This window comes from Dermacentor andersoni, chromosome 8 (genome assembly GCF_023375885.2).
Source record: "Dermacentor andersoni chromosome 8, qqDerAnde1_hic_scaffold, whole genome shotgun sequence".
In the NCBI taxonomy this organism is placed as follows: Eukaryota; Metazoa; Arthropoda; class Arachnida; order Ixodida; family Ixodidae; genus Dermacentor; species Dermacentor andersoni.
In genome coordinates, this window is record NC_092821.1 from 116,778,265 (window position 1) to 116,794,620 (window position 16,356).

The 16,356-nt window shown below is 48.7% G+C and overlaps 1 protein-coding gene and 1 long non-coding RNA gene across 7 annotated transcripts in view; one reads left to right on the forward strand and one right to left on the reverse strand.

The window, feature by feature from the left end:
• The window catches only part of LOC129384333 (uncharacterized), a 95,852-nt gene extending 86,947 nt beyond the window's left edge, over positions 1–8,905 (reverse strand). For all 3 annotated transcript variants that reach the window (XR_011896108.1, XR_011896107.1, XR_008612068.1), the window contains exons 1-2: positions 8,817–8,905; positions 4,372–4,504 (exon numbers count right to left, since the gene is read on the reverse strand). This is a non-coding gene — a long non-coding RNA (uncharacterized lncRNA). The remainder of the gene's footprint in view (positions 1–4,371; positions 4,505–8,816) is intronic.
• The window catches only part of LOC126529181 (uncharacterized), an 81,516-nt gene extending 67,596 nt beyond the window's left edge, over positions 1–13,920 (forward strand). For 2 of the 4 annotated variants that reach the window (XM_050176779.3, XM_055069665.2), the window contains exons 2-3: positions 9,355–9,965; positions 11,542–13,920. In XM_050176779.3, coding sequence (XP_050032736.1) covers positions 9,360–9,965; positions 11,542–13,314 — 2,379 coding nt within the window. In that variant the 5' untranslated portion in view covers positions 9,355–9,359 and the 3' untranslated portion in view covers positions 13,315–13,920. Of the gene's footprint in view, positions 1–9,184; positions 9,272–9,350; positions 9,966–11,541 lie in introns of those variants that run through there. The other 2 variants (XM_050176780.3, XM_050176778.3) reach the window with 2 other exon arrangements.
• Positions 13,921–16,356: the final 2,436 nt, after the last annotated feature.

The following is a 16,356-nucleotide window of genomic DNA, read 5'->3' on the forward strand; positions in this document are numbered from 1 at the left end:
GAAGACGAACGCCGAACGGTTTGAGTGCTTGTTTCCACCTTCGTCTATGCGCACACATAGATAGTTAGCACCGAATCCAAAATAAGCAAAGCTTTACAGGCCCGCGGTGACCAGTGTTTACACACCACGGCTTTCGCCGTTTCCTCCGAGTGACGTCAAAAAGAAAAAGAAACATGCTGCAAAGAACACAGCAGCGCTCGCTTCGTTCGTCTGCCCCTGGACAACATCGTTATTATACCGCCCTCGACCTTCTGACCGCGAGCCCACGTGGCCGCGTAACACGCTGTGTGCTACTGTATATTGCTGTCAGAGGGGTGCCAAGAAAAGTAATAAACGCGCTACGCGGAGAGAGGCGCGATTCCCTTTTGGAAAGCGCGCGCGTAAAAAGGCAGCGATACATCCAGAGACGACGACGAAAAAAAAAAAAAAACACAAATGAAAAGAACGACCCCACCCGGATTGCGTCGTTTCGGTATTTCCGTGCGCCGTGGCACAATCCGAGTAATCCGGAATCACTCGACGCGTCGAGTCGGAACTCGACCTGCCGATCACCCATTCCGACTCGACGACCGCGCTTTTACGTGCCTCTTGCCGAGCGGGTTAGGTTGTAGCGCTGAACCTCGCGCTACATGTGCAGGCCGAACTCGTCTCGTCGATCGCTCGATGCCCTCCCTATATACCCACTGGCTGCTTGCGTGAACCCGACGACCGGATTTCTGTGCCGACACTCGACCCGAGTGTCTCGAGACTCGACAGTGAGCGTAACCAGGCTGATGATGATGATGATGACTCGACCCGACAATATCGGGTCGAGCAGGCACGGCCATAGCTTACAGAGCGGCGGAGGCATACACGAACACGCGTCGGATAGAGCGAAGTAAACAGAAGTACTATGCTCGGATATAGTGAATATACGTATAGTGAAGCTCTTGTTAAGTCTTGGGCAGATTTCGGGTATTGGCAAAACAGACCGAGCAATGTGTTACTTGAGAAAGAAACAGAAAAGAGTGTTTCTTCTTGCGGATGTCTTGCGGATAAATTTAGGAATTTACCGTAGATCTACACGCCATCGGCAATAAAACTACGATGGTGGGCTTCGTCACGATTTATTTATGCTCACGTTCCAACACTTTTTGTATGGCGCGCCGTCACATCGACCCGGGTGCTCGACCAGCGTGCATTATGTACAAGTATACTATCGCGAATGTATGGTGCGGTGTATTGATGCAGAACGTAAAACCAACTCGTTCCCGAGAGCAGCTAGAGAGGGTTAAATCTGCGACTGCAATGACAACGATAATAAAGAAGTTCGATGACGTCACGACGTGAGTGCGGCGAACGCATTTCTACGTACATAGTTTCCTTCTCTGCGTTTGGCCTCCCATGATCGTTTGAAAGTGAAATACATCGAATACCTTCAGTAACGAAAAAAAGAATGCATATCCAACGACGTGTTGGGAATACACGTGAAGTGAGGCTTTAGCCGAAACAGCGTGTATTACTTCCCACAAAGAAATAACAGCGATGGCTACAATCACGTTTACTGTCATCCCTATCGTGAAGAGCAGCCTCATGCGCGGTGTTTGCCCGCCACAAAGGCGACAACTTTATTTTCTCGCAATTCTTTAGGTTTACGCGCTGTGCTAATCGACTGCGTCGAGCAGCATAGCGCATAAATCGGGCTGATGGGACAGCATGAGTAAGAATCCGGGAAGGTTCACAAAGCGAGCTTCACTTCGATGGGGGTAAAAACAATCTAAAGAAAAACGTCGCTGACGGTACATTTGTCATGTTGGTTCTCCGGGCGCATTATAAAAAAACACGGACTTTATACGGGACATTAACTGAATAGCGCGGGACTTTCCTTAGATCGCGAGGTTTTAGAATAACGCCGCTCCGTCTGCGTTTTTTTTTTTTCCAGTTCATGTTTTTTTTTTATGTTCTCAAACGTCATCTCGTCGTGGTGAGGGTTTGATCTCCCTGCGGTTTCTCGGGTGTTCACAGACAAGCGCCCGGTTTGTGGCGTCGCTGCGAGAATTTATGGAGAAGTCTATGCGTATATATATGTGTATACTATATTTATACAAAACGGGTTACGGCGGCTTCACGGTCAAGCGAGCCGTGAATCTTGCGTGGGGGGTTACCGCGAGCGGGGGCGGTTTCTCGAAACGTCGAAAGTCAGGAACGCCGCATGAAAGAAGAAGAAAAAAAAAAAGAAAGGGTTAGCCGGCCTGCGCCAGGTAATTTAGGAAGACTAAGGATCGTGCTGCATGCTAAACTGCGTAGTGTCCGGCTTTGGTTTGGGGCCTCAGTGACGTGCGCCCCCCCCCCCATCCCCCCCCCCCCCCCAAAAAAAAAGAAAAAAGCTCGGAGGAGCGTCGATCGAGAGGCCTTTTTTTACGGTCGGCTGTCTCGAGGCCACGTTGGTTCGCCATCAACGGCCTGGCAGTAAAAACAGACGGCGCCATATGCGAGACGACATACAGTGTGTTCGAAGTGTGTACATCGTACAGGTTCCTACAAAAAAAAAAGGGGGGGGGGGGGAGTTACTGGACGGGAAACTCATAGAAAATCATAGTTCCTACGCGTCAGCTGAACAGGCGCAGCACCAGACATCAAGGCAGAAAGCTGGGCTAGTTGGTGTGTCATCATTAATCAAAAGACTAGCGCATATAACAGGGACACAGAGAAGACAACAGGACGAGCGCACCAACTAGCCCAGCTTTCTGCCTTGATGTCTGGTGCTGCGCCTGTTCAGCTGACGCGTAGGAACTATGATCTTTTTTGTCTAGCCATATTGCTTATGGGCTTGAAACTTTCTTTCTTGGTTGCGTGTTTTTTTTTCTTATTTTATGCTTCAAATGTGTGTCAATTTCAAAGGACGGCGTAGTATATTTCAATACGCCCTGGCAACGTGACGAAGTCTCAGCGCACATACGAAGTCGTATTCAAACTGTTGCGTGTATAACGCAATACTTTTGTCGAAAATGATAAACTTGCAAAGTCATTTTGAAGCGAGGAAGCACCAAGTTTAGGCAAATCCGCGTAACTGCCCATCATTCCCATGCTTGCTGAAATGTCATGCTTGCAGCCCCCACATAGACAGTGGCACGCCAGAGTTCCCTCTAGTAACTGTTGCGCGAATCTCTACGTGGCCTCGGAGATCGCGCGGCGCGAGCACAATCCTACTACTAGTTATCTTTTTTTTTTTTTTTTTTAAAGCGCCGTAAATGTAATAAATTGCCGCGGTTAAAATTCCTCAAGGGGCTTTGGCTTAGTTCAATTCCTCACCCCCGTGTTATCCCAAAGGGGACAAACGCCCATTCGCTTCTCGCTGCTTCTAAAGCAGATATCGAAGAGTCTTATCAGTGAGCCACACAGGTGCATCAAAGCCACTTTTCCAGGCAAAGCACATAGTCTTAACATCTGATCCCGTTTCGGAAACATTTTTTTTTTTCACATTCCGACCGTTGGTTAGCCACCGCAGGAGCTTATTTAAAGCAATAGTTAAGAAAGAAAAATAACCGTAGGGTCTAAAGACAATTACAACATAAAAAAAGGCAATACTAGGATAAAAAAATCGTCATTACTTCGCAACCTTTTATTAAAGATAGCGCGGCGAACTAGCTAACGAGCTTGTAAAAAAAAAAAATCTTTACAGCTCTGTGAGACTGTTCGTCGATTAAAACAGCATCAGCTTTTCAGTTATGCAAGCCCGCAGCATTTCCCGGTGACAATATGTTGGCATTTCCTCCAACTGTTGCGGAACCACAGCGAGAACGCTGCAACCGCGCACTGTCAAAATTATTGGAGAAAAACCTCAGTGAAAAGCTTCGCATAATCCTGCCCGCAATTGCTTGCAGCGACGTCACCGTGGACGTCATGGTAGTGAACTACCAGCTCTGGAAATTATACAAGCTGGCGTATTTATTGTCTGTCATAACAAGCCGCATGTATCATGCGAACGACGATGTCCATGCAACGTGTCGTACTTGCGGTGTTGCGAAAAGTTCCGTTCAGTCACGTTTTACGCAACAGCAATAAGCTGTGCAGATAACCGTCGCAAAAGTTGCTTTGTCACTGCTTAGATTATCACATTCTTAGACGCGCTCGGCGTCCTGCACATTGCACGGAACTGTCTCAGCGAAGCGTGCACGCATAATATCGGCTGCCAAGGCTTCCCTGCCTGCGTTTAGGCGCTTCTCGTCGTGTTTCCTTGTTTCTTTCATCCTATCCAATAATTCAAGTTCGGCCGAGCATGTGTTACATAACGCGGTAGTCTGTGGGGTTCAGTCGCAGGTTTTTTTCGGGGGAGAAGAAATGGCGGAGAGGTCACGGGTACCGGCGCCTCCTGCCGACCGGGATGCTTACCAAACCATGGCCGGCACGGCCGTTTATAAACCACGGCAGCAGCGGGTTCTCGCAGAATCTTGCCCGCTCCGTACCTCCATCACGGCCACGCCTGTAACCGCTGGGATAAGGGTCATATCGAACACCACGCCGGCTGGCGGAGAAAAAGAAAAGGGGGAGGGGGGAGAAGAAAAATAAGCAAGAAGAAAGCGGGCCACACGCTAACGGCCGCTTAGCATCTCGGCGGACCGTGTCAGTGGGTTACACACGGGCGAAGCGTTGCGAATTTGGGGGCCCGTATTTGGTTCGTGAGCAGACGAGAGAAACATGTAGATAGGGCGCAGTATCTGTTTCGTCTGCCTCTGCGCTGCGGAAACAAACGAAAAGCGGCTTGGCTCGTTAGCAGACGATACAACAGCTAGGACTAAGTGCGAGTCTGTGTCGTCTGCTTCTAATTATAGGAACAGTTGAAAACTGCTTCGGGCACGAGATGACGATCAAAGGTATAGACGACAGGCATCGGAAAGTGCTGGACAAGCAGATAGCAGAACAGGTTGTTCGACTCGTGGTCAGACAAGTGAACAGGCACGAGTTACGTTGAAAAACGAGACACGCAAGCAGACGACGCGAGCGCCCGTGTCGACACGTATCTTGTTTGTCTCCTGTTTCGTATAATTAGCGCATTTAATTTCTCGGATCGTGCGCCAGCTGTCCGCGCTAAGCGCACCTAAGTCACAGCGGGGCTACTTATGCCAGCTCTTCAGAGCAGTGCAATACAGATAGATACAAGAGTTTTCTTTCTTTTCCTTTTCTACGGGAGCGCATAATTCGCGCCACTGTTAATTGCTGATTACGTTGTTAATCTCCTGAAATGCCTTCGGTATTGACGGGTTTGAGTTTCGCAGGAACATATACCACACCTTATAATTAAACTAAACCATTAAGTAGTTAACACTTCATGCGTGTTGGACAGAATAAAATATTAGATAATGAGTTACTCGGCGATTACAGCACATTTTCTCATGTCCACCGGCTCCAATATGCTGCCGAAAAAAAGAATACTATAAAGGGGAGATAGTATGAACTATGGTCCATGGGAGGTTTTAATTCGGAGTACGGTGTTTCTCAGTCTCAGTGTTACCTAGGGACCCGATAACCAACCAACCGACCGACCGACCGATGAATCAAACATTCAAAAGGAAGATACCACTAAACAATCCTCTGTCGGAAAAAAACGCTGATTCGGCAAGGTCATATCGCACAGCATCACCCGGCAGGACCCTGACCTTGCAGGTAAACCCTTCGTGATCATTATAAGCGCCCCGTCGTCGAGCCAACCGAAATAAATGCGGCTTAATTGAGGGGTGAACGGCTGCGGCAGGCCTGTTTGCCGGGCACACGGGCGCTTTCGTGTATACCCTTAATTCCTGCTGGGAAATGAAGAAGAAAGAAAAACAACGCCGGGACATGCACGATCGAGCCAGGAACCGCGCGTGTCACGTGACTGCTAGCACGTGGGAAAAAGCCCGGCCGTTCGCTCCGTCTGCACGTGCCCGCCCTGCTGCGATGTTATCGACGTGTCTTAAAGCCGATGCGCGTCGTAGGTATAGCAGCTGTGTTTGTCGCCGACGGCTGAAGCTACTAAGCGACCCGCGTGCAAGTTTGACGTGCTGCGTAGCAGTTTTTTTTTTCTTAGCGCAAACAACACGCAGACGTTTGGCACGTGAGCAACCGCCTCCCGTTTGCTTCGCTGCGCGATGGACGTCACGGCGAGTTAAAGATGTTTCATTGCGCCCTTGCCTGTTGCCACGTTTCCGACCTTGTTTTCGACAGTTTTTTATGCCTTCGCTGCCGATGCAGAGCGTCGTAGCCATCAAAGACTCTTGACCACAGACTAACATGCGACAGTGTAGTCTTAGAATGCTACACTCAAATTCCGCCATATTGTCAAATTCTGCAATGGCGGCGTTTTCAGCCAATCAGATGGGCCGTAGCAGTCCTACGGGCCAATCAGAGCTGCCAAGATGGCGAATTCGACTGCGCCCATGGTAGCGCCATTATAAGTTATATCGAGCAGGCAACGCTCAAACTGGAAGCACGCTACCGCTGTCGATTTCGTTTTAAATCGCGTGCTGTTGCAACTCGGCACCCATCGGCTGGCTGGCGCTTTTAAGCAAACGGACCGAGTGCCATCCGTGTTATGCTTGGAAGCACCGTGTTTGTCAAACGACAGAGTCGGCAGTGTTTACTTTTGCAGATTGGTTAGGCTAACAGATACACACAAATCAATGCCCGGAAGCGCGCCGTGTCAAGTGCCCCAAACACGCCATCAAAATCACGCACATTGCGGCGAAGCCAACAAAAATGTAACGTACTTGGGAGACGCCCTCAAATGCGACTGGAGTAGACTCGACTGGAGCTCAGCGATCGGGGCTCGAGTAAGAATTACGTGGCAGCTTATTGCGTAAAACAGGCGAATGGTCCAAAATTACACAGGTGTCACGAAAGCACCTAACACGAGGCCCGTACGTATACGCCGAGACCGTGACGTATCGGAGACGGCCGCCACTCCCAATGTAAGCGAGGAAAGCAAACAAACAACAAAAAAGAGTAGCGCTTGTAGCGTAGCCTGCACTATAGCATTGAAATTCACGGGCGCGGCCTGACGTGACGACAGATCATTGCGCAACACTTCGGTCACTAATCTGCTACCGTGACATCGGTTACCGCGCCTGCACAGTTGACTGTGAGCTGAGTATTGACACGAAAATGTTGCGTAGTTTCTTTTTATTTTCGTTTTATTATATTCGTGTGTGGGAAGCCGGACGCGTGGAACACCTTGCAGTGGGGTGGACGCGGTTTAAATCGTGGATCCATAGAGAAAGAAATGGTGGAACCGGGAAACCTCAAAGAGGCGATACGTAACGCGAACGCATTTTTCTCGCACTAACCGGTGAATCGCCTCTGAATTTTCAGGTGCCCGTCGACCCCACGGTTACAACGCAAAGCCTCAATTCCTCCTGAAAGCCACACATCATTAATTACAGCACCATTTATTTCGTGCGACCCATTCAAAACGTGTGGCAAGTGCAACACGACTTCGGACGTGGGAAAAAAAACAATAACAAATTAAGGCTATTCACGTAATCGTCCGAAGGCGGAGGTGACGGTCACGTGATATCACAAACAAACTCGGCCCCGTGGTCTAGTACTACCGGTGCGGTGGTTGAAGCTGTGCTCGAAGGCGACCACGCGGGTGCTATATATTCTAGGCATTGCCAAAATCCGCCATATTGTCAAATTTCGCAATGACAGCATTTTTTTTTTTAGCCAATCGGAGTAGCCTCTAGGGGGCTGCTGTACGGCCTCTCTGATTGGCTCGAAATGCCAGCATTACCAATTTTTGACAACATGGTGGAATTTGGCAACGCCCAGATCCCGCGTGTCGCCGAAAGATGAGCGCTTGATTTCGCGGCCCAGGTTTCGCTGCACTTGGCGCGTGTACTTTGAAGTGGTCGCATTAAAAGGTAACGCAATGAACTACTTGCTGCGTCATCGAGGAATTGAGGCTCCTATATCTAGCGTATTACTGGGATAACAGCTATCCAATAAAGACGAGACGAATGTTTTTTTTTTTTTTTTCTGTCAGTACTCTTTTAAGCTACACACGCAGGAGCGACACGAACTTGCGTTTTACCGTAATTCTTAACAAAGAAAACCGCCCGCAGCGAGACGCTGCTGAACCCGAGGTCACGGGTTCGACCCAGGCCGAATTTCGATGGCGTCGAAGCGCAAAAAAAGACGCCCGTTTATTTTTATATAGGCGCACGCTGAAAAAAAAAAAAAAGAGGGAAAAAAAAATACACACACGAGTCCGGAGCGTCCCACTACGGCACGCGCCTAGTAATCGTTTTTGGCACGCAAAACCGCATTTTTTTTTTTTTAATGAACACCAACGTACAGCACCTTACACATTGACGAACGTCTTGATTGTTCCCTGCTTGAATTCTGCTCGCGTGTGTGTGTGTGTGTTTGCCCACTTTTCAACGCTTGAGGACGAGCGTCATATGGTATCGTATACAAATCACACCAGAAGTCTACCGATTGATCGATATGCCCCGGCTATAACACCGCCGAAGGCTGATAAACAACCGTGACCAGCATTAATCGCACCGCCCAACATGGCGGGCGCCATATCTCTGAAATCGTATTCGCGTGATCGAAAAACAAGTACTCTGAGTTACGAGTGTGTACGCATTAAATACGCAGGCGGCATGTGCTCACTTCTGGCGCATCGCCAAATCAAAACGTCGCTCGTTCGAATGGTATTGGCGGAAATAGGCGCGTCTGCTGGGAGATGTTTTCACGAACAAAACATCCGCAGGACGTGTTGAATGCTATGGAAGCTGCCGCGGGAAAAAAACTTTCAGAAGGCATTCTGAAGGATACGTGACGCATGGGCTTACATTCTGGTCGATGTGCGGAGGAGAAATCACGGCCGGCTCATTTAAATAAACTTGAAAAATATTAGCACTGTCGGACGACCGGTTTTGTCGACGGCTGTTCGACGCAACGACATGGCAACGAACGCAGTTTCCGAAGTTTCCCGCCTGTTGGAATCCGCTAAATGTAACCGTACGAAAAAGGCACAGCGGATGATTCGGACAAACTGCCACCAAACAGCAGAAGTCCGTAAAATAAGTAACAAATTCACAGTCGATTAAACGACCTTAGTTCTTCAAAAAAAAAAAAAAAAAATGAGCAAGAAATTGTTAACCGTGCGAACTTTTATTTTCGAACAAGTATCCGCTCACTGTTGCCAGACGCGCACCCGCGGCGGGATACTTTGATTGTTGGCACTTGGTTGTCATGTTTTACGCTTGACTCTTGACGAACTTTCACGTCAACTCTTTCATCCAAGGTAGGGAGACCTACTGTAGAAACTAACTCTTTACGATGCGACGTCCTAAGGTCCTACTTAAGCCTGTCGTTATGTTTTTACAGGAGCCATGGGGAGGCAGCTGGCAGGCGGCGGGGGCGCGACGTCCCATCCCGTCCCGGCGGCCGTCACCGTCCTGCTGCTCCTGGTCATCGCCATCCTGGGCAGCCATCCTTGCCGAGGACAAGGGGACACCGAGGCGAGCCTGGTGCGATGCAACGACACCTGTGCCCCGAGGCCTTCCAAGCTCGTCGTCGACTACGAAAACGGCAGCGGCAACTGGTCCGGCTCGACGACGACGCCGTACTCGTACCCGGACAACCCGTTCCAGCGCTCCAACGTGTGCCGATGCGACGCGGCGTGCGTCAAGTTCGGAGACTGCTGCCGGGACGCGCCCGCGCTCCTGGAGGCCACATCCGACGGCAGGGACCCCGTGGTCGAGTGGGAGTGCGTGCGCGTGCGCAGCGACATGCAGGCGACCTGGGTCCGACGCGCCTGCAAACCCGGCTGGGACGGACCCGACGAGGTGCGGGTCAAGTGCGAGCGCGGCGCCGACGCCCGCATCACCGACCCGAACGGCATGGCCCCCGTGACGTCGCCGCGGACAAACGTGACGTACGCCAACGTGTACTGCGCCGCCTGCAACGACGACCTGAACGACACCCGCCGCTGGCAGGTGAGGCCTTTCTCAAAAGCTTTCTTCTGCAGGTATACAGTTGGCCCAAAAGAGGTTTGCGGAACACGGGATATGCAAATAAAGCTGCGGCTATTAATGGCGATCTGCTGCCGTGCACAAAGTCGCAGGCGAAATGAAAAAAAAAAAAAAAAAAAAACGCTTGTGTACTTAAATTTGGGTGGTCAAACTTTATCCGAAGCCCCCCCCCCCCCCACTAAGGTGTCACTCGCATCCCCATCTTTGGGACGTTAAACCCAATTTATCAATCGATTGATCAAACTCAACGCTTCAATCTGGAGTAGATTTTGCAACATTGCATAGTGAGTGACCCATTAGGTTAGAAGCACGGCCATGCCTTAACAGAGTAGAGGTTCACATTTCTTGTCACACTCGTGTCCCGCAGCCTTTTGTGGCCGACTGCATTTGCGCTTAGCACCAGCATTTGCAGGAACGCTTAACCTGATGTATTGAAACAGCAGCTCCTGAAAAAGTGCGAGCCATATGTCATTACTTTACATTTTATACTTATTTCTCAAGCTGGATAATCCTCCTCATGGAACTTTACTTCAGTGCAGTATCAAGGAAAATTTGCTGCTTTAAATGCAGACCTGGGATCAAATTCGCAAAGCTATACTTTTGTAAGTGCTGTTTGTCATTGGCTGGCCACCTTTGCTAATGTTATGTCCACTGCCACAATTCATGTCTTCTTTTACAAAGAGTTTAGTGTAAGAACCTTTTTGCTATGGGATGTGGACCCTGCTGCTAACCCTTTCTCATTTCATTTTTGCACACCATGTTCACGACGCCACACAATTGTGTTAAGTCCGCTGAGGTAATGTAATGGCTGAGCAAAAGGTAGCCTGACAGAAACTGGATGAATTCAAGTATGTTGGTGCCTAGCTGTGTACATCTGTTGTAATTGGGATGTGTTGTAAATCTACCAAGGCCTGTGTTACCAAGTTATCTGACAGCTTAGTTCACATCATTTGTGAATGATTCATTTAGCTGAGGTGCACAAATGAAACCTTGGATTCAATTTTAAACACCCCAGTTCATTTTGGCAGCCTCCAACGAATGAAAACTGTGTGGACACGTGGCAGTCTAGAACTGAGAAACTGGTGTGCTACATATAAGTTCAAGTGTGCAGCTTTATTAGTCTTAATGTGGGGTCTCTTAGTTAGCCTTGCCGAAAATCTGTCCTGTCCTCTCGCTCCATGTAGTGTGTGCAATTTAGTTGTAATTTGGGTACGCAACTACTTGTTAAAGCTTTACTTTGTGTGGAACCGTTATCATACGGCAAAGTCATGACTAAATCAATTGGCGTTGCTGCAAAGTTAGCACTGTAAGAAAATTATGTGTCAGTCAATTGATTGCACTGGGCCACTGCAGTCTGTTAAGGTCCAGAGTGTAGTAATAGTGCACTGTGAATTTTTTACTGGAGTCAGTAGATTTAATGGTGGTTGAAAAAGTTAAGTAACAAATTCTTTTATTTGTACTAGAGGCATAGTCTGATGTGCACTTGTAAATTAATGGTACAGTGGTGCAGCTGTTTACATACTACTGTGCAATTCTGCAGGTAAACCTTGATTGCAAGGAGTTCTACGGCCTCATCAACATGACGGGCGAGGACATTCGAAACAATATTGAGCTGGATCCCACAAACTCCAGTTGGGGTGTGTGGTTTACGGCTCCGGGAGACTTCCGACGGTTTTTCGCCTGTGTCTTGGAGTATGCGCCCCAGAACCTGTCCAGCGTGTACACCTGCAATTCTTTTGTATCGACATGTGATCCCAGCTGGGCCGGCACAGAGACCGAGAAGGAGTGCAAGTCATACCAGTCAGTGATCAACGTCTACGGCGTGAACTACCGCAATCCAGAGTGCATGGTTTGTAACAATGACACTGCTCCACACCAGATCTGTGGCTTCTACAGCGACACCAGCTTCGTTAGCCCCCGCGGTTTCAGTTTCAGCATCCTCATGGATGTCAGCCCATCAGCAGGCAACATTGTTGGCAAAAAGAGCCTTTGCAACAAAGGAGAGCTGTACGACCCATTCTACAAGGTCTGCCGGAACGTTCTATGTGGCGTGACAGGCTATGTCCTCGACGGTGACAAGTGCATCAAGGATGAAAACGAGATCGAGCCGAGGAGCGGCAATGGTACCATCTTCTACACCCAGGAGTTCCTCGCATGCCGAAAGACTATGTTGAACAAGGGAGAGTACATGATACGGCCCAACGGCTACCTCTACGCCACGCGCTACGACCGTGACTTTGCTCCCGACAGCTACTTGCTGGAAGGCGACCTTCGGGCCCTTGTATGCATAATCTTCAACGGAACCAACGAGATAGCCAAGTTTTCCAGGACCATGGGCTATGTCTCCGCCGTGGGACTAGGTGTGTCAATTTCCTGCCTCGTGGCCCACCTTGTTGTGTTCTTCCTGGTGCCTGATGTGAGGAACCTCTCCGGACAAAACCTTGCCTGCCTCTCTGCATCGCTTCTCGTCGCTTACCTGAGCTTTCTGTTTGGCATGATTGGTGAACCACCCGCACGAGCTTGCCAGGCGTCCGCTGTCACCACGTACTACTTCTTCCTCGCGTCCTTTTTCTGGATGAGCACGATGGCGTTCGACGTGTGGCGGACCCTGCGTGTTGCCACGCGAGAACTGCGGGTCAGCTCCGGTACGCAGTGGCGGCGTTTCTTTTTCTACAGTCTTGCCTCATGGACTCTTCCCGCCATAATTGTTGGCCTTGCAGTCTTCTTTGACGACCGCGCCTCTGGTATGCCCGAGGACTTGAGACCTCTGTTTGGGCGCCACGGCTGCTGGTTTGGGCAGCGGAAAGCTCTTCTCATCTTCTTTGCTGGGCCCGCTGGTGCATTGATGCTCCTCAACATCACTCTCTTCACCTCGACTGCCATCATGGTAATCAGTTCGACAAAGTCCAGCGTCAAGCGCTCTGGCAGCGCTGCCAGGCGCAACTTCAGTCTTTATGTTCGGCTCTCCACCATGATGGGCCTCACCTGGACGCTGGGTCTCGTTGCTGGATACCTCGATGTCGAAGCGCTGTGGTACCTCTTTGTCCTCTTTAATGCATTCGAAGGGCTTCTCATATTCCTCTGCTTCTCCTGCACCCGCAAGGTTTGGACATACCTGAGGGACAACGTGCTTATGTGCATCAAGCGCGAGCCATACCGTACGGGCACACTCAGTTCGGGATCTGGGTACAACTCCAACAGCACTGGAACGACGAGCTCGGGATTCTCACGCCGGGCGTCGCCCCGCAGCTCGACAAACTACAAGCGCACGGCACCGTACCTTGGTAAGAAGACCAGCATGGACATGTACTAGGACTTCTTTTTTTTCTTTTTCTCCTGCAACACTTGTTGTTAAGCCAAGTGCAAGTATCGTTATGGTGTTGCTCTTTGGCATACACGAGCACCGCATTCTTGTCATGTGTTGATGCGGAGTTGCCACAAGCCTCATCTTTGCTTCTCCAGCGAACGCCCTTGTAGCTGCCTCCGCTGATGACGTTATAGTGTTCCTATCCCATGCGTGGTTCCTGAATCTCATCCATGTCGTATTTATCGTTGAGCCATCGACACCTTTTAACCTATGCTCCCGTAACGGTCAAGTCAGTGACTTCCAAGTCTTCTCAGGACGATTCCATCAGTTTATCCCTTTTATTTATCACTGTTGTGACGACTTAGGATCATCAGGTGTGCTTCGGACTGCATCGCAGCACCGGAAAGTGGCTAAGTGTGGAACAGTTTTATCAATTTACGGCCTGTTTCGTGCCACGGAGGAGACTCTCTGTTTGCACGACTGTGAAATACCAAAGTCATGTGGTGTGTATGTTGTGGATGTGTGCGAGTGCATCAACTTTCATATCATGTAAATATCTTTACCTGATACTCTTAATACCAACCATGTAAATAAAGATGTAGATATGTTAAATGGTCTCCTGTGGCTTTTATTCCTTGTTAGTGTTGCTGTGTAGCTGCTCTATAGGATTAGTGCTTCTTTAGAAATTTTCAGTCAGGTACAATTCAGCTTCAAATGTTCCTTATCTTTAGGCTGTTGGACATGTATTTACAATGTGCTATCAAGACAATTATACAGCGTGCGTTGTAGCAAGGACCTTGTGCTCGTTAAGTTAAATTATGGAGTTTAACGTCCTGAAACTCTACAGTGGGTTATAAGTGACGGTGCAGTGGAGGTTCCTAGATTAGTTTTGACCACCTGGGGTTCTTTCACATTCACCCAAAGCACGATACGCGAGTATCACATCACGAAGGGGTACCTTCAGTCCCCCAGAAAAAGAAACAAAACGAAATGGGGCATAACGAAATAATGGACGTAACAAACTAAGTGAAATTCCCCTTGAAATCCCCAAGTTTCATAGTGCAGTACGTACATAATGGATATAATGAAATAATTCTGCCTCCCCCTTCGACTTCTTTATAATGAGGTTTTACTGTATAGCGTAATGCGATGTCGAAAGAAAAAGACAAAAAAAAAAACAAATGGGAAACGCTGCATACATGTGGATGCCTGCAAGGCACTTAATTCATTGTTGCTGCGAACTGCCGTTGCAAAATACAGTGAAAGGACGAGTGCACGCCCAATTCACTTGTCACAGCTGACGCCTTTGTCATTGGCAATGAGAATGATGCCGTCCTCCATGCCACCATAGTTATTGGATAGGTAGCACTTCAGTAATGGTCGCGGCACAATCGCACACGGCTCCGCACGCGGCAGCAATTGCAGTGGCGCATAGTGGTTTAGCTCGCTGCCAGAAAAAAATAAGGAAACAAAAAATTCGTTACATCAGGGTTTGAGTGCATTTGACTCAACATTCGAGGGGAACAAATCTTGTTTGTACACATACATTGAAAAACAGTGGAATCTCCTTCATGGCTGCAATTTCTTGCAGCTAAGCAGCTGCGGAGTTGGACACATGCTTCAAAATTTTCATATCGCCTTTCTAAGTTGACTTTCCCATCGTAATGATGCTAATCGCAATTTTCTTGTGCACTATGGTTAGTAGTGTTCGACTTCATCCAAAGATACTCGTGTTCAAGGCAAATGCCTGAAACGTGCTTTCCAGCAGACATCTTGACAGCCTAGGGCTTGAAATTGGAGCCATGACGGCTCTATTTAACCAACTAGCAAAACAAAACAGTGGCATGGCTTGGCTGCTTGATCTGACTGCCTAGCCCCCCGTAGGCAACGGTTATTTAAACAAGCATGCCACTGGTTGCTGTAGACGCACTACATTGCAATCGTTTAGCGACACTCTCAAAATAAAATATCTAGGGTTTTCTTCTCAATAGAAAGTGTGCATGTACAAGTTACTGTGCAGAGTTGGTTACCTTGAATGTTCGAAAGTTGCCCCCAACCCCAGTTTTCAAGGAATTCAAGGAGCATATTTATTTTCAAGCTTCAAGGGCCCTTGAATCTCATTTTCTAAATTCAAGGGTTTTCAAGGTGGTGTACGAACCCTGGTTATATTCGTGGCACGAAATTTAACTTGAGCTGTGTTCTGACACTGGAAAAATGCAGTGTGTGTCGCTTTCCATCCCAATCGGAATGCAGGTGTTGCAGCCAGTAATTGAACCTGCAACCTTGCACGTGCAGCACAACGTCATAGCCACTGAGTCAATGCGCCAAGTGACCTTCTTTTTTAAGTGCCGCAAATATAATAATCACGGTAAAATTCCTCAAGGGACTTTGGCTTCATTCAGTGTGTCGCCCCCGTGTCATCCCAAAGGGGATAAAGGCCCCTTCACTTCTCGCTGCTTCTAAAGCAAGATACCAAAGAGTCTTATCAGTGAGCCAACCAGGTGCTTTCCCACTCCAACTTGCATTACATTCTAGCACATGCGAGGCGAGGAATGGAGCACGTCTTGTCGCACGAAGCACGCCTTGCACTTGTATCTCTGCCTGCAATTAACCAGGTAGGTGCAGCGGCTGTTTGCCCCATAGCTAGGTATTTTTTTTTTAGGTACGTCTGAAAGGAAATGGTGCCGGTCTTTGAGTGGAGTCAAGTTACGAGGCATCAGTACGACTGTCAAATGCATTCGTCGGAGCATTGCAATTTCACCCTCTGCAGTTACAGGAGCATTGCGAGCGTATCCTACTTATAAGCAGTGCATGTGGCCACAGATGCTTACACAAGACACTTTCCAGTGTGTGCATTCCATTTTGCTGCAGCCTACTCTAGATTCCTCAACACTATTCAGATTTAGTGGGACAACAAAGGCAAAAGCTACACATAAGGCAAGAGAAAAAAGTACTGTGCAAAACTGCGCAAGGTTTATTTTATTTCTCGGACCAAGTTTTTTATGAATGTTACGTTTCTGCTTGAATCTGCGCATTATAATGGGATGA